At 41.1% G+C, this 24,867-nt stretch overlaps 1 protein-coding gene across 1 annotated transcript in view; it reads left to right on the top strand.

Moving 5' to 3' along the window:
* Positions 1 to 24,867, top strand: part of LOC106533560 (AT-rich interactive domain-containing protein 1B) — a gene marked incomplete at its 5' end in the record, with an annotated part of 68,850 nt that overhangs the window by 32,146 nt on the left and 11,837 nt on the right. The window contains 3 exon segments of the mRNA XM_014029914.1: positions 3,497 to 3,791; positions 21,730 to 21,816; positions 24,376 to 24,555. Coding sequence (XP_013885368.1) covers positions 3,497 to 3,791; positions 21,730 to 21,816; positions 24,376 to 24,555 — 562 coding nt within the window.

The following is a 24,867-nucleotide window of genomic DNA, read 5'->3' as shown; positions in this document are numbered from 1 at the left end:
TCTCAAAGTAACTGGTTATTATCACCTCAATATTTTTCTTATTATGACAATTACATGCTCCAGGAGCGAATTAGGCGATAAAGGACGCCAAGTGGGAGTGGTTGACAGCTATTTGGAGACTCGATGCACAGAGCAATTTGCAGCCCCGAGCCTAACAAATTGGATTTGGGCCACTTTGGATGGGGGCCCTCAGATTGTTGGGTGTTTGGATCCTGAGATCTACAGTGAGCTGGTTATTTGGCTTCATTTCTTCATACATGACTGTGTAGCAGACTGTTTTTCAGGTAACAATGATTTGTGGTCACTTAACAGTAACTGAGGATGTGTTTATGCAACATAACAAATGTTTGTAGGGTATTTGCAGTTTAAAGCCTATGGGCGTTAAGCATCTCTGCATGTTAAATAGTGCAGCTACTTTTTTTTTGGTCTTAAGCCACACAGCTGTGCTCAAGTGTGTGTATAATCCAAATGAGCCTAACAGCCTCTAAACGAATTACTGGTACACATTTTACCACCCTAAACTGCCACAGGAAAAGCTGGCAACAGCGCCCAATTAGGTGAAATGCAATTATTCCGAACCATTCACACAATTAGCCTGTAGGTTAACAACCTAGGCGTACATCGGGCTGGCACCCAGTGTTTTGGAAAAGCCACGGTTTCACCGACTCTCGGGGTAACCCCTCCGTGTCAAATACCATGCCCCCAAAGCGGTCGGTGGGTTTAAAAAAGAAAAAGGAAACACAACATTCAGTTTTATTGGCGGAGGGAGTACGTGACATCAGTCAACTCGGAGCAATGGGTGACTTGATTGGTTGAGGCAAAGAGTGGTACTGTGGGTTGAGGAGGAGAGAGGAAGGGAGTGCTCAGCGGAGCGAAGGTACATAATGCCAGGCGACAGACTGGCAGGCTGGCAGAGCGGGTGGGCACTCACAGCAGCATGATGGAAAACAAAAGCCTTATGTGTCACAATCGAGATCGCATTAACCAAAACAAGCAGGCGTAGACAGGCTGCCACACTGACTGGGTTGTCTGTTCCACCAACTAAGCCAGGCACAATGATGGGAGAGACACTGGGGGACGCCTGTCTCCTGATTTATTGTGAAAAGTGCAAAGACACCAAACTGATTTAATATCAGAGCTGTCAGAGATTTGGCTGATATAGGCTCAGAATAAATTCCTAAAATGGATATTTTTCATACTGTCCAAAACTACAAAGTTTATTGAAAAGAAAATGTGTAGTTGAGCCTCATTTAAAGCAGTAGTTCCCAAAGTTGTGGGTCATGAAACATCAAGTAAGGGTACCCAGACGATTTCCAGACATCAAATGCAAACAAACTCTTAATGGAACATTTTTACCAGAATTGTTGCAAACAATAAAACCAAACAATAACTAGATACTGCAAAGGGGTAGTATACATGACCCCAGCATGTATGCAAACCACCAGAAGTCACCAGAATGGATTTACTGTTTTGGGTGGGAGTCCAGAGTGTGCTCATTGGTGGGCTAGATGGATAGCCCTTCATCATAGCTAAGAAAAACTAAACAAATAAAAATCCTGAAGCTCCTTTTGTTGAATAGTTTTTGAGTTATTAGCATTTTTGTATGTCCAGACACACCCTTTTCAGATAGAGCCCCCTCCTCAAATATGGGGTCTATCGTAAAATCATTAGCTGGTGCAGTGTAGGTCGGCCACATCTCTAATCCTACCAAATTCCATGTTGGTGCAGCTGCTTCCGTGCTACGGTTTACCAAAACTCTCTGAAAATTATATTATAATAAATGAATAAAAGTAACATCGTAGTTATTTGGTTTGCTTATAGTATTATTATACCCATGTTTAACAAAGTTATTTGCAAAGTTTGCATAAGTACACRAGTACTATCTGAGGTCAGAAGTTTCTGCAGCTGTTATTTTGTGGGACAGAAGCTGAAGTAGTGGCTCTGAACAGAGGGTTAAAGGAAAAGTTTGAACAACTACAGTATGAATCATAACCAAACTGTCAATGTAAGAGCTACTTCAAGCTAGATCAAAGTATATTATTATTAATAATTACTATTATATGAGGCATTATTTCTATTTTTTACCCTTTGGTATGCTCTCTGAGACACAGTTCAGTTCAGACCTTTATTGTCCCTTGGGGGGAAATTTGGTTTAATGCAGTTGTTAAAATGACACAAGATGTTGCAAATAATCCCATCAAGTCCAGCCACAAACACTTAACACACTTAAAACTACATAAACATTTAGTAGTAATAAAATAGACATGATATTGGCAACTGAAAATGCCAGAGAGGGTATAGTAGGTGAAGTGCATTTATCGCACTTGGAACAAATAAAAATTTATACCTATTGCCCTTTGCCCATTCTTTCCTTAAAATAGGGTCAATAATTGACATTGCCTTCCTTGTTTGCTCCAGGTGTCTGACAAACCAGGACAGAGAATTTTTGTTGTGCACTGCGAGGTTACTATACCAAGAGGAAAAGCAAAAATAAAATTAATTTATGCATTGTAAAAAGATGCTATCAGTGTTTTGTCTACATTAGAAGCTCTGAGTCTGCAGAAAACTGCAGATACTATATCTGTGGTAACAGTGATGTGTGCTTAGGGCTCAGGTGGAGAGTGAACAGGTCCGGTGTAGCAGGTAGGTTCAGCTGGCATAACACCCACAACTCCTCCTTTTACCCCTCCCCCGTCCCCCCAAGTGGGCACCAGCCGGAAAACTGAGGTCATTTCCAGGTCGCTTCTCCCCCTGTAGTCGTGTGCAGCTGAGCTGTGTTCTGTGAACGTGTGATGTGCGGTCGGTGGGCAGCCATCAGGTTTTATCTCATCACTTTCCCATCTACTCCTTATTTCCTTCACTACTTCCTCCAGCATCTACTTTAATGTAGTCAGCGGTCTGTCTGCGATATTATTGGGAATTCCCTTGAATCGTTTTAGAAGGGGGGACTACCTACCAAGCACACACACACACACACACACACACACACACACACACACACACATACACACACACACACACATAAAATACAGTTCTCTGCTCACCACAGGGAATGGAAACTGTAATATGAACTCACCCTTGGTCTGAATGAAAGCCCATTACAATTTATTTTTACCACAGCAGCCAGTGTATTGGCTTTTTTTTCTGCGGGAGGTTTTTGCTTTTCTGCCACATTTACCACTGTCACTAAAACCATAACGATATTTCCTCAAAGATGCAGCGGGTCATAGAAAAGTCAACTCTTTTTTRCTGCTCATTTAAAGCAAACCGTTCATTTTGTTCTATATTCGATGTTCATGAAAGCGTCAGAAATCTGTTTCACGTTTTCTAATAACATTTGCAGTTTTGCAGCTTCATTATGACATAATGTGCTCTGGGAAAATTATGTGCTTGCTTGAGCTTACATTTAAATTTGCCACCTGCTGCTTGTCAGCTCTCATCAAATGCTTGGATGATTCTCGTAAATACTCACTGTAAGGCTCCTCTTCTGTTCCAGGATCTGTCGGGCTCAATTGATGACCTCCCCACTGGGACCGAGGCCGGTCTGGGCCCAGCCGCCGGCGCTGCCGGATCCTCCAACAGCAGCAGCAACAGCAGCAGTAGCCAAGGGGAGCAGGGAGGCACTGGTAACCAGGGACAGTCCCCCTTTTCCCCTCACGCCTCCCCTCACCTCCCCAGCCAGAGGAGCGGGCCCTCTCCCTCCCCTGTGGTCTCCCCAGCGGGCTCCACTCAGTCCCAGCAGTCCCGATCGGGCTCCGGGCCCATTTCTCCTGCTAACAGCACRGCACCAGGTGAGGTACCTGTTYGTGTTTATWAAGGCCRGGCATGCATATCACCCGCTGCTTTGCAAAACAAATATTTGAACTGTGATCATCTCSTGTTGAGAAATGACAGAGCTGTAACAACATTATGAATGATCTCATCAGATATTGCAATATTATGATTTGTTAATGCTTGTGTTGAGGATGATGGTCAGCTACAACAACTAGGGCTGSGTGTTGTGGCCAATTCCGTAAATCGATTTGATTTTGATTCATAAGGTTCTGAATCAATTAATCGTGATTTGATTTGCTTTTAAGCAGAGGTCTATAAAGTACTTGAAAAAAATAACTAAGTAAAAGTAAAATTACATGAACAGAAAATGACTTTGGTATGAATTTCACTGATGAGAAAACTACTGAAGGAAAAGTCATAAAACTAATCARAAAAATTGGGAAAGTAAAAGWAATTTTGCACACTCTCTAAGAATTAAACTGTTAAATTTACTGAACCAACCTGGTTCCACTAAGCCAGGTTGAGTAAATTGAGTGATACATGTGTATTCTTTGCTCAGTTTACTCAACTAGGCTTAGTGGAGCCAGTTGACATGACTTTGTTGAGTAAATTCAACACTTCATTTTTTTGGAGTGCAGAAACATCTTTTTTGATGAGCTCCAACATATTTAATTTTGTAACGAGTAACAAGGTGTTACATTTTAAAGTAAAGAAGTAAAAATATCATTTTTAGCTTTAAAATGTAATGAAATAAAAGTCAAAGTAGCTATTTAAAAAATAATTGGTAAAATTACAGATCCTCAAAAAAACTACTTAAGTACTGTAACGAAGTAAATGTACATAGTTACTGTAAATCTCTGCTTTTAAATAATGAAAATGGTTCAATCGTGTTGCAGAATACAATTTTACTAATTTAAACAGCAGCTTTTTAAGGGCTGGTTTGTAAATTGGACAGTTTTATCTTGTACTGCAAAAAATCTTTTTGAAGTTTCAAAGGTTTTAAATTAAAAAGGCAAGTGAAAGTGTTGTTGGATACAATAATTTGTAAGAAATTAAGAATAATTTTCTTGATGAATAATAAGTGATGGAATGAAGTTGAAACAGTGGGCTAATATAAGTGTATACTTCTGCCCTTAGAACATATGAGTATTGTATATTTGTAATGTTCCTCTTACCTTCTGATGTTATGTTTAATTAGAGTGTATTCACACCTGACACATTTGATCTGCTTTAAACGGACCAGAGTTTATTCCCTCGTTGGTCCAGACCTTTTATGCAGGTGTGAATACACTTATACGAACCTTGGTGTGGATCAAACAACCAGACCGAGACCCATTTTTGAGGTGGTCTCAGTCCGCTTCCAAACAAACTCTGGTGTGGTTCACTTCTGGTGTGAATACAGACCGGCCTCAAACAGAACCAACTACAGGAAATGTGCATTTTTGGACTTCACAGGCCACCGTATCTAAGCAACATTAGCCCTTCAGTGCTGCTAACGCTAGCATTATGCTACAAACAATGAGCCGCTGTGGGTCAGGGAACGTGGAGCATCTTGTCTATTTTAGGTTGAGCCAAGCATTTCACAACACTGTCCCAAAATTATAAGTYTATCATCGTGAAACCGCCACTGAATGAGCTGCTCTTSATATTCTTAARAGTCAGTTTTATTAACAGCACCATCTTTTTTCTGGGTGTGTACTCTGTCCTGCCCCTGTCATTTCTGTCTAATGAGAGCAATGACCATCACCGGCATGGCTTTGTGCAATGTGAATGCAAACCACACCAACGGAAAATAATTAAGTCCACTATTTGGTCCGGACCAAAGAAGTGGACCAAAGAAGTGGACCAAAGAACTTTACTGGTGGACATTTCTTAAGGTTTAAAAATAATAATAGTGGTAACAAAACTAACTTGTCTTTCACACCTTTATCCATCCAGAGGAGAACGTTTATGGATGTTTACATGCCGTAGTTTGGTTCGAGCACCTCAACAAGCCCCTTGAAGTCTTTGTTTTCCACTACTGTGTGTGAGTTTAAATCTTTGCAAACAAAAGTTGCCATGACCTCTGTTATCTATAAGCCCCATGGAGAATCAGCTGGTAATGTTGGTGATTCCTTAGTTTCTTTTGTTTTTGCCCAGACAACTTGACGGAAGCTAACGTTACCACTGAACGTCAACCGAATGTTAGCATACGGCAAGCCGGGAGTGACACAAAAACGCYCCTCTGCTTTATCAAACACAATTTCAATTCACTAAGGCCTTGTTCACACAGCAAGATTTAAAAATTGTCAGCTGATTTTACAAGACTGAGAGACTCCACACGTGAAAATAAAAAATCATGGATTTAACAGGTCTAGTCCAACATGTTGAGTATTCTCGATTTGTGATTGGAGCATTCCCAACATCCTTTTGAGCTGACTAGATCACTCTTTACATACACGGCAGGAATATCTCCTAAGKTTAATTTAAGAGTCGTCACAATAATCGAGGCGTCCTTGAGATTGTCAAAAGGGCAAAATCAGATCAGAAATCGACACAATCACCTCACTGTGTGAACCTAGCATYAGTTGTAACCATTTTTCTGTTTTCTAAAGATGTTGGCTGCAGCAGCTCGGCAGTCAGTGCTGCTGTCTCGTAATCCTGAGGCTGCAGTTCGAGCCCAGARGGTGTCAGGAAGGACATCCAAGGATTACTTTTGAAACATTTCATTAATATTTGCTGAGTGGATCAAGAGATATTTTGCTAACAACAAAAACATCACTCTGCCTTCATTCATGAGTGATGATTAGTTTAAAACCATCCGCACCAAAACTCTACAACCGAACACCAGGTTGTGTCTCATTCTGTTGGAGTCCCTGCTAAAGGAAAGTGTCTTTGCTGGTTTAACACTAATTTCTTGCTGCCGAACTGGAAGCTGTTGTCAGAAAGAGAATTAAAAATACAGTGAAAACATGTTTGCTTTTTTTAATTTGTGCACTTAAAACAGACTTATGCTGCAAAATGACCCTGATGAGAAAATCCACTGAAAAAAACYGATAGCAGAGCGAGGTCTAAATGAAGTGTGTTTGGCTTTTCAGGAGTCAATAGAATGAATAAAGCGCAATATAACTATAAAATCTCATTTAAAAAGTTTCCTTGCCATTGTATACGAATACAATGAAATTATAAGTGGCTCTTGAAAGATGCGTTTGGTATAAAAACAGAAAAGCACAAGTCATTAGGATTGAAATGGTAAATAAAAATAGAAATATGTTTCTAATGATGTGCTAATGGCTGCAGTAAAGCAGCACTAAACAAGTCATAGATCAGGAATTAGAAAACGATACCAGATTATTGAACAAACTTTGCTTCTATTGGTCTCTTAATTAGCACAATTATCATTTATTCATGACATTAATGCAACATTTTTATTTAATAGTGTATCGTTTTTCTTCTCAGCGTCTTCCAGTCGCTGAATAATCCATCTAGATTAATATCCATTCAGACGGTTGGCACAAACGATGAGAACGCGCTGCAACCAAACGATATCCATCCTGCATATCTAGACTTTGATATCTCTGGTCCATTTAAAATTTTAATTTCAGACAGCGGAAGAATTTGGCTTGCGTGACGCCGAACCCTTTCAGGAACATATTTTATTTCATTTCCCTCACCCAGTTTTTTGTAGCCGCGTTGTAGAGATTTAAGTCTTTGATCGCAGAATTGTAAAAAAAAAAAAAACCTCTCCTTGCATTGCGGGAGGATTGTGATACTCTTCTGACTACCTGTAGATCACATCAACATTTGTGTCTGAATACCATTTTCTCTCCACTCTGAGTGGATTTCTAGCCTTATCTAAATTATGTCGGGGAAAAAAAACAGAAAGTAACAGGACTATCAGACAATACAGAGTATCTGTGTGTCCCCTGAGGCTACAGCAGAGCATTTAGATAAACACTGAGCATTATAAATAAATGAGGGTTTGATTTGCCTGCAACATTCTTGTAAACATGTGTGTGTGTGGGAGAGAGAGGATGTGTCGTGTGTGTGTGTGTGTGTGTGTGTGTGGCCTCCGTGACATCCTGCCAGCACTCTTCCTGAGTGAGTGGCTGACCGGCCCATCAGCATGTCTCAGACCTGCCAGTCACTCCGACAAGGAGGGGCAAAGTGTCTGGAGTGAGATCCAACACCTCCTCCTCCTCCTCTCCCTCTTCTCTCCTCAGCCGCTTACCGGTGTGATTGACGCTAATGAAAAACTGGGACAGTGTTGTTTTTTTTCCGGCACCCTTGCCAAGAATCATGACAAGAATCCCGAATGAGGCGGCAAAGATTGGGAGCGAAACCGATCGCCGGGACACGATTAATAAGAAAATATTTAAAATTATTCCCCTCCCCCCACCCTCCCATGCCAAATAAACGGTGATAAAGCATGGAGCTGTGAGTAACATCTGGCATGTTTTAGTGGCTGTACTACAATCAGTTTGAATTAGATCAAGAAGCCAGTGTTGGAGAGACACGGGAGAACTAATGTGGTTAGCATCCATCTGATTACTAACTCCCCGCTTTGCAGCTTTCACAACAAGTTAACTTGGGCACAAGTCGGTGAGGAGGTTTTTTTTTTTTTTTAGGTTAATTCTATTAAAGCAGCTTGTGTCCCGTGAGCACAAAACAGACAAATAAAACCCTGATCATTTGAACGAAGACCTCGTCCTCTCCAGTTCAGAAAAAACATCAAAACTCATCTTGTCGCTCTTTTCGCTGGGACGTTTGAAATCACAAATGATTCTTGCTCCACAATCACGATCCAAATCGGTTGCTTTTATTGGCACTTTAAGTATTTAGCTTTGTCTATTTACTGACCTTTATTACAACTGTACAGTGTTTGGGAAGTGTTGACATAAACACAAYGACAGTCTAGTCCAGACAAATTTATTTATGAAGCACATTTAAATAAACAGCAGTTTGTTACCAAAGTGCTGAACAATAGAAAAATAAAGAAAAATACAAAAAAAATATTTTAAAAGCATCAGAAGACAATAAATGAAAACACAGAACAATGAAATACTAAAAATACACACTTGATTAAAAGTCAGTGAGAACAGATGTATTTTTAAGAGAAACTTACAAACAGGAAGTGAAGAAGTCTGATGTTGCTGAGGAGCCTCCACTGAAAAAGCCTGATCTCCTCTGAGCTTCAAACTGGTTTTCAGGACAACCTAAACCTGCTGGTCTGAAGATCTCAGGATCTTAGTCTGAATAATGTGTATAATTATATGTAGCGTTAGCAAAATATCTCATGAACCAATTGAACAATTTGAATGAATGCCTTCTGGAGTCAACCCTGTTCAATACGGCCACCGCAGCTCAGTGACTGAAACAAACAAAAAATGGCTACAGCTCAGCCAATGTTACAGGTAATGAGCTACAGTTTGATGTGGTAGTATTTGAGAGTACTCCAAAAGTAACGCATAGCTCCAGAACTCTGCCTAAAACTTTTATTTGAACGAGCGGCATCAAATCTGTCTGCTAGCAAATTATTTTGTGAACAACTGGACAAATCTGAGGTCCAGCTCTCACGAGGGCTGGTTGTGGTTAATGGCTGGGGCGGCCATCTTGAACTGAAACTCTTCCGTGAAAGTCAGCAGGCGTTATTCTTTCCTTTAAGCGATGCTAGATCTTTACTTAAGACGATGTTTGGAATGCAGTTCTGTTTTCGGTTGTGCACGTTTGCAGACTTTCTGCAAAAACTTAGCGTTACCACATTAAAATATTCTAAACTAGGTAAGGAGCAGGTGATGGTTTAGAGGTAAAAACATGATAAAAGTTGAATGCATGTGAAGGAGTGTTACTCGGATGTTGTGTGCGTGCGTGTGTGTGTGTGTGTGTATTACACCGCCACCGCTCAGGCTCACCCACCGGAGTGATGCGACATGTCACATGGATGAGCACACACGTCCCTCTTGACAGCGGTCAGAGGAGAGCAATTTCATTATGTCATGTTTTCACCTGACTGTCAAACAAATGTGCACAGATACACACAGATACACACAAACACACACAAGAAAATATCTCTGAAAGCATCCAGGGGAAACATACAGAGCAGCAGAACATATATACCTGTGAAAAATGTATTTCATGGTTTGACACTTCATATATATTGTTGTCCATATAAATTACCTGTGTATGTATGCTCTCATGGATGAGTGACAGTGTTGTTCACGAGTGTGTGTTTGTGTGTGTGTGTGTGAGAGAGTTGCACTTTAAGAGTGTTAAAGAGGGGTATGCTGACAGATTGCCAGCCTATCATACACCCATTCACTTGCACAAATCTATCTTGTCGGCGCGCCACAGAAAGCCTGTGATTCCCTCGTCTCCTTGCTTCTCCTCCTCTTCCTCCTCTCTGCCCCCCGTCTCCCTCCTCCTGTCTGTCTCTCTATGAAGCAAATCCAATACACTGTAACATTATCCGGGCCTCGCCTCGCTATTTGGATTCTCTCCCGGAGCCAAAAAGGCACACACAGGGCCAAATTGATTTTCCTGTTGCGCTAGATTTGTGACAGTCGAGCAGAAATCACATTGCTCAACCGCCAACGTCTCCCCACTACCACCACCTCTTCTTGCTCTATATCGTATGCGCACGCACACACACAAACAAAAACACACACCTTCCACCTTTCTTAAGCAATTCAAAGCATCCTCAAAATGTTTTTCCTTTCTCCGGAGAGACACGAGGGACGACAAAAGGGACATTTAGTTTAAAATGCGTCATCAGTTACGAAGAACTGAGGTCGGGGCGTCGAACCCCTGTGAAAAGTTTTCATAACTATCTCTAAGTTCATATCAGAATGTGCAGGGCTACTAAAAACGTACGCATTATGAGCTGTAAAATTCAGCATTTCTCTCATGGTTTCCGTGTGGAGATAACGGTGTTTGCTGCTCGGTTTGAGTGTGTACACGCTCTGGTTTGACAAGTTGTCTCCAGGTACAGCCTGTCAGCGCAGCATCATTTCCTGTCAGCCTTAGTAGAACTGTCAGTTCCCCAAAAATGAGTCGAAGACGTATCCATTACCAGGCTGAATCTGATACATATTACATCAAACTTTGCACAAACACGGCACCGAAACTCAGCTGTCATCAGCTCAGAACGTTGTTACTGATAGCATGGAGAAGATAAGACTATACGGAGGGAAACAACAAATTTCACCACTGCAGAAACAGATTAATGGTTGTAAATAACAGAAGCACAGGTGGAGATTTTCTTTAAGGAAAAAACAAAATAAAAAAAATCCGTTTTACTACCTGCTGTGTAACACAGATCAGAAAAATGTAACCTGTAAGCTTTATTTGGTCAGTTTGATGCATTGCTTTAAATTCTTTGAGTTTTTCATGTCTACCAGACGTTCAGGCTTGTTTTGTGTTTTCTCTAGACACAAATTGAATTAATAATACAAGATACTTCCATCTGAATTTATAAAAAAAGTCAACCGGACTTTATTTTGTGTCGCTTGTCACATGTTTCCAGGTGTAAACGGTTTTTAAAGCACGTGCAGAGGCGAGTCAAGACTGTGAAACCTGAGGCCACACTCTCTTCTCTGCTGAAACATTTCTCCTCTGTATTTAAAATGTGACAAATTGACACGTATAATGGGTTGGTGAGAATCGGGACTCAGTCGACCCCTTTTAGTATAACTTATAACCTAAAATTTAAAATCATTAGTCAAGAACGAAAAGGAATATCGCTTTTTTTTTCTTCTATTCCAGCATCACCTATATGACTGAGAACATATTGCTTTAAACCTGAAATATTTAATCATATATTACTTAGAGTTCATACAGTGGTTTCAGAGGTGATGCTGGGTACAGTTTTGCATTAATCCTCATTATTTATTCTAAAATACAAGGCAAATTCATGCTCTCTTTAAAAGTCATGAAAGTTTTTTAGAAACTACAGTAAGCATTTAGTTCAGAATCTAAAGGTAAAAGAAGTGAAAATCAAGACAATAGTATTTTATTTGATTCCTTTCTAATCAATCTTTGTTTTAAACATAGTAAATAATTGCCTGTTTGTTTGTAGGTAACTGATGAAGTCACCTAGACTAAAGCTGTCTTTCCTGGGTTCATGTACAGTCTGTGGTGATATTTTCATCCGTCTGTGTTGACACGTTTGTGCCTGTGTGCCTGCCTACCTTTGAAAAGCAAACTGCGTTATTTTTCCACTTTGTGCAGCTACTAATTTCCACAGAGGACATAACCCAGATCACTGTGTCTGCTGCTGAAAATCACAAATACACTTCTCTACTCTCTCTTTTTTTTTTTTTGTCAGTCTTTGTTTCACACCAAAGTCCTTGGAGGTCCAGCTAACAGTGCCTGCCTCCTCCTCCTCCTCCTCCATCCTTTTCTCCCTTTTCCATTTCTCACCTCCCCTCCAAGTTTTTATTTTCTTCTAATAAGGTGAATGGAGCTCGCGGGCGAGCACTCTGGAGACTTTAAGCTGTTTATCTGCACTTCGCTTCAAGAGCTTCCGGGGCCGCAGAAAAGGATAGAGAGGTCAGAGCGAGTTGACGCGAGAAAAGGGAGGAAGGCTAGCAGAGACGGCTGGACCTGTCCGATTTAGTAGCTAAAGGGTGCTTCAGTATACGAATATCTTCCAAACGGCTTTAAATTAGCTTTTCTTCGTCGTCCCCCAGCTCAGTCTTTGGATTGGAGTCAGTTTTTTGTTTTATAATGAAACTAAGAGTCATTGTGTTGCTCTTCCTCTAACCTTGGGTCAGAGGTCAAGCACAGACGCATGAAGGAACTGGACTTTCTCAAAGAAGGCCATTTGGAAAATGTCTGTAAACAACTTCCTTGATGACGGAGGAAAAACATTTTCAGCTGCGAAAACAGAAAACGCCACAGGGACGTTCGAGTAAAACTTGTGTTTTTCTTCTGCTTTTGGTGAAAGTTGCAGGAAAGCAACAGCAGAGGGTGAAGATGAGTGTTTCTGTGTGTTTTTTGTAGCGTTGGGTGTGAGGAACATGGCGAGTTTTCTTGTCACATTACTCCCTAAGAGGCTGTGTGGTGGGAACACTGCCTCTGGCTGCCCCCCCCCCCCCCCACCCACCCACACACACACACACACCCTTTTCTCTCATTATTGCTAACATGCTTGCTTTCTCCTCTGTTCCCTCTTGTGCCTCGCGTTCCCTCGTCCCCACCCTCTCGTCCCCATTGCTGTTTGTCTCAGCTTTGCTTCGCTCAGAGCGTTGCTCTGGTGCAGGCCTCCCACAGAGGAACAAGGCAGAATTTTCCATCCACGTCTCCGTGCCTCCCTCTCATTTCTCTCACATCTCTCCTCCGGCTCTTTTTCCTTCCACTTGTGTCCRCCTTTTTTTTTTTTTGGTCTCCCTCCCTACCACACATCATCACCCACGCCACTATCTTCCCAACTTTTACCCCCCACCTCTTTATTTGCATTCCTCTTTCTCTTGATAGCTGTTCGAAGAAATAGCATATTTACAAAGCACGCCATTGGCTAAAACAGGCTTGCTGCGTTAGCCATTTWGAGAAATCCCATTCTAACTCTGTCCGACTAGAAAACTCTAACCGGAGCACAGTGTGCAATTATTTTCCCTCCCCAACACCTATTTCCATGCTTTCTCTCGCTCCATTGCTCCCTCTCCTTGTTTTTAGCTTAAGCTGCACTTTTTCTTTACTTACAGTTGCTACTCAGCGTTGGAAGTAATGAGGATCTTGGGAGAGCGCTTGTTTTGCGAGCCACTGCAGGCCCATGTTCGTCCCCCACAGGGAGAGTTAACTGGCATTAGCCCCCGGCTTGGAGAAGCATTCGCTCACACCCATTGAGATCAAAACCACCGTTATTGGAGCCCGCTGTTTATCTGCCTCGTCCCCCTAAAGACACGGCAAATAGGGGGRATTACCTCGGCGTGTGTGTCTGCTGGGTGGTGCAGGTGTGTGCGCATTTATAGCCTAAGGGTTGTGTTAGGAGATGGTGCTGAAGCAGCCTTTTCTTTTCTCTCTCATGCCAGTCTATTAGTGCTCACCACATTTGCCTCACTTAGCCAAAATTGCCRCTCGGATCGTCAGGGGTTCGTTTTTTGTTAGAAACACTCAAAGTGTGTGCGTGAATGCGTGCGTGTGTTGACACACAAGCARAAACTTCCCTGTCTTTCTGTGCTACACTTTAGTGTGTACACGCATCACAGCTAACGCACCTGCACAGCAATTAAATGTAGGTCCTGTCATTGAATATTTGGCTGATCGTTTTTCATCAGCGTCACTCACAGACGCACACAAAGCCAGCCCTTAAAGGTTTTTTTTTTCTTCTTCTTCCATCCAGAGCCCTGAAACAAAACAGAAATACGGCCATAAGTGTTCTCCCTCTGCTTTGAACTCCACCACCGTTTGCGTTAGAAACGGTGATGAAAAACAGCTTCAAAGACCACCCTCCCTCTCTTCAAAGGAGACTCAGGGTTGCCTCAGCAGTCCTTGTGAAAGAGAAATTAAAAGTGTGTTGTTGTTTTTTTTTACTGAGGAGCGTTATCGCCAAAAATGCAACAAACCCTCATTACTTTCTGTCTCGCTGCTGCCTTGTATCGAATGGAACGAGTTGAAAATGGGTGTTTGCCAAGTGACTTTTCACAATGAGCATTCCTAAAAGCGCTACCTTTTTCAAGTTTTCATGGTTCTTGTGCAGCGTGACTCGTCTTCCTAAGCCTCAGTCAGGAAGACAAACCAACATTGCAGTGTTGAGGACTAACTTTTATATTTGTGCTTTCAAAGCCTTTGATGGATGAAAACATCAGAAAAGATTAATTAAGAAAAATTAATTGCAAGAAACTGAAAATAAAAACACTTTGCGTTATTTGAAATACAACATATTATAGTGAACATACTAGTGTTACTTGTGGAATTAGTATTTTTTACATCAATAGACCGATCAGTCTATGTTCCTAATCCTTCCCTCACCCAGGGTCACGAACTTTGGGTAGTGACCGAAAGAACAAGGCTTCCCTGCTCAAGCTGCTGCCCCCACGACCCGAAAAACACAAAAACACAGTTTACTAAGACTGAACTTATTCAGTGCTCAGTTAAAAACATATTTAATGTGCAAAATTACACAAGAATGGAAAAAAATTCAAACTGACAATAAAGAAATGAATGATAGGCCTTTTAAAAACACTCAAAACAACAACTAACAAAGTCCTATTTAGATTTGTTTTACCAAAACACACATATGCTTTAAAATARATAAATTATTTATAGAGGGGAAGGAATGTGTGGCCAGGTGTTTGTATCACCTGTTGCACATAAAGTGTGAATCATTATACATTTTGCTCACAACACAAACACATGGATTCATGTGTAAAAAAAAATAATAATGCATACTGTAAACATTTTAAACACTCACATCCTAAGGAAAAATATAAAATGTGTGATGATCCTATTCATCTTTAAATCCATGTTTACACATTATTTTAGAGCAAGTCTGAAAATGTGATGAAGTAGCAATAAAGAAATAGGACGAGGGACATAAATTAACATAAAACATCACAGCAAATTCCACATGACTTAAACTTCTTACATGTTAATATGTGCAATTTATCATTACTAACTACATTGTAATTAATTATGTACTTAAGTTTATCGGCCTTTAATTACTTTTTGTTAATTATGGTGCTATAAATAACTGTAGTCATTAATATTAATACTGGGTGCCTATAAGGATGGCTGCTCTGGTGTTGAGGACGTTGCCTTTTTTTTTCTTCTTCTTCTTCAGATTTAATAGCGATACAAACAACTTTGAAAATCAAGCAAAATCAACTAAAGGTGTCGMTTTCTATCTGAACACAGTTTAAAGGATCTGGCTCCTCAACGCTTGAAGCATATTTATTTGCTTTGCATTTTTATTCCTAGTTGGCAAAGACCATTTTTTGTTTGTTTGTTTGTTTGTTTTCTGTAGGCAGAGGAAGGTATCCAGTCAGTTCCTGCTGACATTTAGCTCTCTCCTCTTTCCTCGCTCAGCAGCACATGGAAAAGAAGTGCACGTCAAAAGATCCAGCCCATGAATTATTAATGGTGTGGATTAAAAGTGCCAGGACTCACTGTGGAGCTTGTTTGTTTTATTCGGACATAATTATTTAATGGCACCTTGTTAAAAATTACGAAGAGGAGAGGATAAAGGAAGGGAAGAGAGGAAAATGTGAGAAGAGATTTTTGTTTGCACAGTAATTGGTTGTGTAATAATTACAAAGTGTGCAAAGTTTACCCATTTACTGGCGAGAAGAAGGGAGTGGGTTGAGCATTACCGGTACTCCTCATCAACTACACTAAAATGTTGTTTTTTAGATATCTTTTCTCAGACAGGTCCTCTGTTTGTTTTTATCCCTTCTTTTCTCTGTCTTTAACTCTGTTTTCTACAAACAGTCACGCACACTTCTTTGCAGAGATTTCTGCTGTTCCCTGTTTCTACCATCACAGTAGGGTACACACATACACACACATGCAGAGCAAGCTCCTGCCACTCCTCCTCTGCCTTCCCGACAAACAGAGTCTGACAGCAGAGCAGGTGTCTGCTACGTCGCTGCACACYCTCACACATGCAAAGGATAGCCTTTACCGCCGGGTCAATTTCTAAAGTTAAAAGGTTCAGCAAACTGCTCCATCTGATCCTGGGCTGCAGCGAATTCTACCCCTCTGGCAACAAGTAGCTGTGACCCCTTCACTACACACCGAATGCTTCAGTCACACACAAACACACGATGGCTAAAATTACAGCCAACAGAATATTGAGCCTGTCACAGTTTGGCTCTCACAGTCTCAAGTGTTTGAATGAACACTGYCACCACTACTGGTTTGAGTTTCCACAACTTCTCTTTGTGTTTCTACAGGTTTTCATATTTTTTAGTGTTGATGATACCAGCATAATTTACTAGTATTCATAACCAACATTGTTACTGATACTCCACTCAATGTGTTACAGTTTACATTTCAAGTACAGGTTGTTAGTTCCATGTTAATTAAGTCAATTGAAAAAGAGTTTAAATTTTGCAACTAAATATACAGTGGGGAAAATAAGTATTTAGTCAGTCACCAATTGTGCACGTTCTCCCACTTAAAAAGATGAGAGAGGCCTGTAATTGACATCATAGGTAGACCTCAACTATGAGAGACAAAATGTGAAAAAAAAATTTGAGAAAATCATTTTGTCTGACTTTTAAAGAATTTTTTTGCAAATAATGGTGGAAAATAAGTATTTGGTCACCTACAAACAAGCAAGATTTCTGGCTGTCACAGACCTGTAACTTCTTTTTTAAGAGGCTCCTCTTTCCCCCACTCATTACCTGTATTAATGGCACCTGTTTGAAGTTGTTAACAGTATAAAAGACACCTGCCTACAACCTCAAACAGTCACACTCCAAACTCCACTATGGTGAAGACGAAAGAGCTGTCAGAGGACACCAGAAACCGAATTGTAGTCCTGCACCAGGCTGGGAAGACTGAATCTGCAATAGGCAAGCAGCTTGGTGTGAAGGAATCTACTGTGGGAATGATAATCAGAAAATGGAAGACATACAAGACCACTACTAATCTCCCTCGATCTGGGGCTCCACGCAAGATCTCAGCCCGTGGGGTCAAAATGATCACAAGAACGGTGAGGAAAAATCCCAGAACCACGAGGGGGGATCTAGTGAATGACCTGCAGAAAGCTGGGACCAATGTTACAAAGGCTACCATCAGCAACACACTACGACGCCAGGGACTCAGATCTTGCAGTGCCAGACGTGTCCCCCTGCTTAAGCCAGTCCATATCCAGGCACGTCTGAAGTTTGCTAGAGAGCATTTGGATGTTCCAGAAGAGTATTGGGAGAATGTCATATGGTCAGATGAAACCAAAGTAGAACTATTTGGTAAAAACACAACTCGTCSTGTTTGGAGGAAAGTGAATGCGGAGTTGCATCCAAAGAACACCATACCAACTGTGAAGCATGGGGGTGGCAACATCATGCTTTGGGGCTGTTTCTCTGCAAAGGGACCAGGACGACTGGTCCGTGTACATGAAAGAATGAATGGGGCCATGTATTGTGAGATTTTGGGTGCAAACCTCCTTCCATCAGCAAGGGCAATGAAGATGAAACGTGGCTGGGTCTTTCAGCATGACAATGATCCCAAGCACACTGCCAGGGCAACAAAGGAGTGGCTTCGTAAGAAACATTTCAAAGTCCTGGAGTGGCCTAGCCAGTCTCCCGATCTCAACCCCATCGAAAACCTTTGGAGGGAGTTGAAAGTCCGTGTTGCCCGCCGACAGCCCCAAAACATCACTGCTCTAGAGGAGATCTGCATGGAGGAATGGGCCAACATACCAGCAACAGTGTGTGCCAACCTTGTGAAGACTTACAGAAAACGTTTGACCTCTGTCATTGCCAACAAAGGATATACAACAAAGTATTGAGATGAACTTTTGTTATTGACCAAATACTTATTTTCCACCATTATTTGCAAAAAAATTCTTTAAAAGTCAGACAAAATGATTTTCTCAATTTTTTTTTCACATTTTGTCTCTCATAGTTGAGGTCTACCTATGATGTCAATTACAGGCCTCTCTCATCTTTTTAAGTGGGAGAACTTGCACAATTGATGACTGACTAAATACTTATTTTCCCCACTGTATAGTTTTGTATTTTTTATTTGTGTGTTTAAATAAATATAGTATATTTAAAGTCTTATTATGCAAAACCATGCTATAATGTCATTCCCTTATAAAAACACACCCAGAGTGTTGCTTTGACTCATTCACGCATGTTTGAGAAATCCTTGAATCTCCTGTGGTAGCCATGTGGAGCTGCTTAAACACTAGCTGGTACAAAGTCCCGCCCATTTATGCCTAGCTCCTCCTTGGAGCTCTGGGTGCAGCTGGGCTCCTCCCCTAGTTGGGAATATTTTCTGAAGTGGYAGTGTCAGAAATGTTAGGAGGTTCTTAAAGAGACAGAGGCCAGYTGTTTAGATTTAGGAGTCAGGAACTCAGTAAATACTCGGTATCTGTACTCGGTATCATCAAGTACCCTAACTGAAGTATTCGTACTCTGAGAAAAACTGGTATTAGGACATTCCAGTTGATTTTGTTGGTCAGGATGTCTACATTTTTCACTACTTTCTTCTTATTCTATAGTTCATCGGCCGCCACGACGTCTGGTTGTTAACCATCATCTGTTTGTTGAGTCTGGCTCTGGAAGTCCCGCATGGTTCCATTAACAAAACTGATCATCCTACAGTATTTTTAGTCTTTGTTTTACAGTTAAAGTATATGTTTATCATATAAAGTCTAATGTTACAACTAATCGGGGATCCCTTTAAGGAAGGACCAATGCCAGTGAACTGTTTGCCTCTGCTGGGGTCAGTACGCTGAAGGCTGTTTTAAGAAATTTTATGTATACTGTACATTTAACTGCCGACTCAATGAGTCTAATAATGGAATCATCTTAATTCTGACTAATCCTCATTTCCTTATGTTACACATCCAAACTTTGTGTGGTTGTCTCCTGAAGGTGTAGTGTTGTTTTGTAAGGTGTCTTTTCATTTTTTATTGTCTGTTTTTTTGTGTTTTATGGACCATGGGTTTGCAAATAATGTACACCATCATCATCATCAGAACTGTGTAAGGCAGTCATGGATATTGAGGTTGGGGTTGTAAGTGTCTCTCATACAGTTTGTCAGCTCAGATATTACTGTACATGTTATTTTATGTAGACACATTTTGCACTCTGCTTTTATGTGCTGAACATCTGAACATCTTTGTACGTTCTGCACCTGGGGTCCAATCTTGCATGAAAGACCCTTTTCTTGATGTTCTTTGCGGCGCCACGCTGTCCTTTAGTCGAGCCTTCTTTAACCACGGGTTAGGATTTCTCTATCAGCCACTTCTTCAATCTGTTTTTGGTGCGTGCGCTGCAGGGGCTTATCTTGTCACAATGATTCTTCATCTTCTCGCTGTTCCATATTTAGTTTCTGCATCCTAGAACATTCACTTCACCCTTCATCACTTGGTGTCATCTTTATCTCGTTGAAAGATTCCTGGACCTTTCATCCTGCATAGAGGCTGTGAGGCTCAGTGGGACAGTATCAGGGTGATGGACCTGGAAGGAAATCCTCTTTACATTGTGCTTTTTTTTTTTGTTTGTTTGTTTTGTATCAGTGACTTTTGTCTCTTCTTCAGTCAGGGTTATATTACAGTCAGGGTGTCTAACTGGAGATAACCTGGACTTTGTTTATAATATACAGCTGGCTCAACAAGTACCATTTGACTTTTTGTATACTGAGTGAATGACATTCCTTTTGGATAAATTTGATCAAATACTACGTGGAGCCTCTCCATATTAGGGCTGATTTTACTTTAAACTTGTTTTTAGTTTTAAAAGCAGAGCTAAATGTAATGCTGTTTTTTTTTATTTTATTAAAGAATTGCATTAAAGTAATGTTTTCACCATTCACGCAGACACACTTAAAAGCACACGGTTGTGTTTCTTGTGTTATCTCATAGTTGCTTCAGCGTTTGCGTACTAATATTTCCCATTCTCTCCTGCAACATGGTGACAGACTAATCGAATATTCTCTTTTTGAAGCTGCGCCGCTGGAGCTTTTCAAGTGTGATGCAGGGGGTCTGTGTGTGTGTGCGTGTGTGCGTGCGTGCGTGCGTGCGTGCGTGCGTGCGCGCGCAAATGTTTCAGTACATGCATCCCTCTGTGCTCTTACATGTGCTTTCTTGTGGGTTTATTTACACTTGTTTGTGCAATTACTTTAACGTCTGTGCGTGTTACTTGTTTGTGCGCGCCTGAGTGCGAGTGGGCGGCGGATAGATGGAAATGTTGTTTATGCATTTTTATGCAAAGCAATTATGTTGACTTAATTGGGTTTGTTTATGTGGAGAGTGTGTCACCTCCAGTCATGTGTTACTGCTGGTGTGTGGACAGACACACATATATGTAAGCTCACATCTTGAAATAGCACAGATTCTTCCGAGCGATTAAATAAAATGAAACGTTTCTTCTATTGTAAGAGGGTTTTATCTTCATTGGGCAACAAAATATTAATAACTGTGCTTCATAATTATTACTTCAGGCATATATTTTTATGCATACTAAACATTTACATATCTCTCAAGTCTTGGGTTTCTGCATTTCATTTAAATGTTAAACACTGAAACGTCCACCTCAACCATGTGCCACCAGTGCAGTCTGAAGTCTTCCTGTCCTTTCCTCCTCTCTTTGCTTCCTGTCTGAATCCTAAGACAAAAGGTCAATTTACCATCTGTTTCCTTCCTCTGGGCCAAATCAATCCGCCTTACTCTTTGTCTGCCATTGTCCTGATCAGACCCTCAACTCACTATTGGATTTCAATGGAGCGGTTGCAGCCCAAAGACTCGCAATGACCACCGAATCGATGATCCTGAAATGGCCCTGGTTTACTGCAGGGGGCCGCTCTGGTTTTAATGCTTACACAAAGAAGTGACATTAGATCCAATGTCTTGATGGGTCCTTTTGTGATGCATTTGTCATTTAGCTAACAGTGAGCTGCACACAGCTTTATGTGCATCTGCAAAGGCTGGTTTTAGCATCAAGCTGTCTATCCAAAGTCACCCTTTTTCTTTTGTCTCTATAAAACGTCTGAAACTTTTTGAACCGAGTAACTTCTGTGCCATTGAGGAAAAAAAATACCCAGAGAAGAAAACAAAAGTGGTCCTTCAGGGCTTGATTGTTTACATCGTTTTTGTGCAGTTTTCTGCTACTCTCTAGCAAAACAGATGGAAAGTGAAAGATAAATCAAATTTCTGTTGATCTCACTTGCAAACAAAGAAGGGAATACAGTTCAGGATAAACATTTTTTCTCCTCTCTTGACAGCTTTTGTTTCAAGGTTTGCGGCTATAGAAAGTGTGTCAAATGAATATGAATTTTCAAAGTTTGACTCGGTGTGCCTCACAGGTTCTACGGCGACCCCGCAGAACTCTGGAAACGGACCCGATGGAGCCCACCTGCCAATCACACGTTCACCTATGGCTCAGGAGAGAGGTAAGTCCCTGTGGTTTATATAAAGTCAGCAATGTCCAAGATCAACAACTGACAAGATAAAGATTAACCAGGTTATTGTTGTGTTTTTATGAGATTCTGTGTGACACTTGCTGATGAGTTCTTAGATAAACCAGTTCCTACATTTCTTTTTCTTGTATTATTGCACACATAGTTTGCGATATTAAAAAACAACATTGCAGTAAAAGTTTTAGATGAAAACGTGTTTCTTCACATTCCACAGCGGCGATGAGCTTACAAAGATTAGAGGCCAAGGAGCAAAACAAAAATTGTACGTTGGCTAAGTCTAGTGAATAACAGAGGCTGAAATGAAAGGTTTTATTTAGTCGGTTTGAGGACGTTGAGTTCAGAACTTGAAACCCGAAACAAAAACATAACTTTATTTATTAAATGAAAAAAGTTTTTATATCAGTAAACTTTAGCTTTTGCAAGCATGTTTATTATTTGATACTTGTGGAATCAACTGAACTGAGAAACAAACCTAATTAGACACAATTACTTATAGATATGACATGAAAATGGGGTTTTATGTGTTGCCAACCTCAAAATAATGGATAAGTTGTGGTTTAGTAAAAAAAAAAAATTAAAAAGGTAGCAGTAAACATTCAGTCAGCCTCTCTGGGACTCTGTTTAAATTTGTTTTGGCACATGTGGGTTTGCCAAAGGTTTGTTATGTGAATTCAAACGGCCAAACTGGAAGTCGTTTCCAGCAATTACGACCACTTCACGAGTATTACTAAAAACGGTAAAATTGTTTGCATGAAAAAATGACCTGCATCCAACACGACGCTGCGAAAAGCCCGAAAGACCGAGAAGCAACCCTAATGGAATGACCACGGCGCTTGCTCTCTATCACCCACCAAAGAGCAGTTAAAATCACGGAGAGACAGCGGGAGTGGATAGATGAAGACAGAGGAAGAGAGAGAAACGCTGTAAAAGGTTATTTCCCAACATGATGAAATCAAGTTGGAGATTTAATGCTGCTCTCTAATGCCCGTAAACCCCTCGGCCCAGTGCAGGAAAGCAGAGCGCGGTTAACAGGGTCGCCTGTTATTTATGTTGTTTTGTTTTTGTTTTGTTTTTTTCACACAAGGATTAACCCACCCTATTCTCTCTTCTCGTCCTCTACACAAACTGTACGCCCCACTTTGCTCAAGTGCTGGCCTCCCTAAGAGCCTCTCTCCACTCTTCATTTTCATAAATCCACTGGCTGTCCCTTCCCCCCCACCCTGCACTTTTTCTCGCGTGCTTTGCCACCTGCTGGTTGTTGTCCATCTGAGAGCTCCTTCCGCTTAGCCTGAAAGAGAGAGAGAGGTTTATGTTTGTTTGTGTGTGTGTGTGCGTATGTGTGTGTCTGTCTGTGAAGGGAACGAAGCAAAGAGAGGGAGAAAAATCCTTGAATGTGTTATTTGCTTTTAGCACTGTCTGCACAATGTTTCTCTCCCCATCCATTTTCCAGGCAATTTAAAGTGCGGTATTACACTCTGTATTTTTTTTTCTCTTCCTCTCCCAGAATCCCCTTACCCTAATGGAAGCAAAACATTACAATAATGTCCTCGCTCCTTAAACCCAGCACTCGCAGCCTAAGCACTTTCAGCCCCCAATCGCTCTTTCCCTCTGCTACACTGTCTTTCCCTCCCACACACACACTTTCTCTCTCTCGCTGCCTCGCTTTATGTCCTGGCCTTCTTCTCTCTCTTTCCGCGCACACAAAAACACACCGAGCATTTATTGCTCTCCTTCTTTATCTCCACGCCGCACAACCCAAAACGCAAATATGCATATTTGCACGCGTGTGCACGCAATCATAAACTTAACAGCAGTTTTTTTTTTTTTACTTCTGCCTCCTTCTTCCATCCTCCTATTTTCTCCTGCTCTCTTGGCAGAAACAAAGAATTACTCGAGCGTTGGCTCCCCCCCTCAGAACTCGCTAAAGAGTCGGCCTCTCGTTCAACAAAGCGGATAGCCATCAAAGTTTACAGTTGAGCAGACCCAATCCATTTACACCTAATCTGCAACACTGAACTCATACATTTCCACACCCCCACACAGCCTCTCTTCTCCCACAATGGCCGTCCAGCGACCTTTTTCCATTCGCGGTGGATTGGGAGACCTTTCTGTGGGTTTAAAAAAAAACGAATGGCTCAGCTTGAAAGAGCGAAGCCCAGGCGAGGATCGCTCCAAATGTCAATTTGATTGGTGCAGGCGAGCTTGGGCCTGAGAGGCTTTGACACGTCTATTGACAGAACSGCTTAGAATAACACAGAAGCCACGGTCAAATCAGTAACTATTCTGTGGAGAGTGGAGCTCYTGTTTTACCTCAAGCATTTCCATTCTCTCACATTTACACCAGGTGTGTGCTTTACCTGGGTTTTTGTCAACAAAACCATTCACTAAATGCTCTCTGTTTTTATTTACMTTGATGATCCTTTGACTTGATCTGTTTTTAGGCTGATATTGTTCCTTGCTGTAGTTCTCATCAAAGTGCCTCTACGAGTTWTTGGGTTCACCTCGCCTTTTTCGTCTGTTTGTGTGTTTTAGGTTTTGTATCCGGCATGCAGAGAAACCAGTCCGGCTCCCAGTTTGCATCCCCACAGTCCGGACCYCCTATGTCCCCCCACCCATCCCCCGGGGGTTCAATGTATCCTGGTATGGGTRCATACTCCCAGAGTGGCCCCGCAGGTCTTTATGGACCTCAAGGACCCCAATATGGACACCAAGGTTAGAGCATGTTTACCCAGATCAGTTTAGCAATTACACAAAAAAAAACATAGGTTCTGTTGGTTATTAGTGTTTTTTTAAGAAACAATATAAAAATAAGAAACTTTTTTTAGTTTAAAGATATAAAAGGATGTAAATTATTATATCTGAGTTAGGGGTGCAACGATACAGAAAATTTACAATTCGGTTCGGTTCGATAATTTAGTCTCATGGTTCGATATTTTTTGCGATACAAAAAAGAGGAATGTCCATGCCCTTCTTAACTTGTAATTTATTGAAATTAATTGTGAACATTTGTTTAATCTTAAAAGT

The sequence above is a fragment of the Austrofundulus limnaeus genome, unplaced genomic scaffold, assembly GCF_001266775.1.
Source record: "Austrofundulus limnaeus strain Quisiro unplaced genomic scaffold, Austrofundulus_limnaeus-1.0 Scaffold972, whole genome shotgun sequence".
Taxonomy (NCBI): Eukaryota; Metazoa; Chordata; class Actinopteri; order Cyprinodontiformes; family Rivulidae; genus Austrofundulus; species Austrofundulus limnaeus.
Note: the sequence above shows the minus strand (reverse complement) of the source record. Positions and strands in the feature narration are given on the sequence as shown.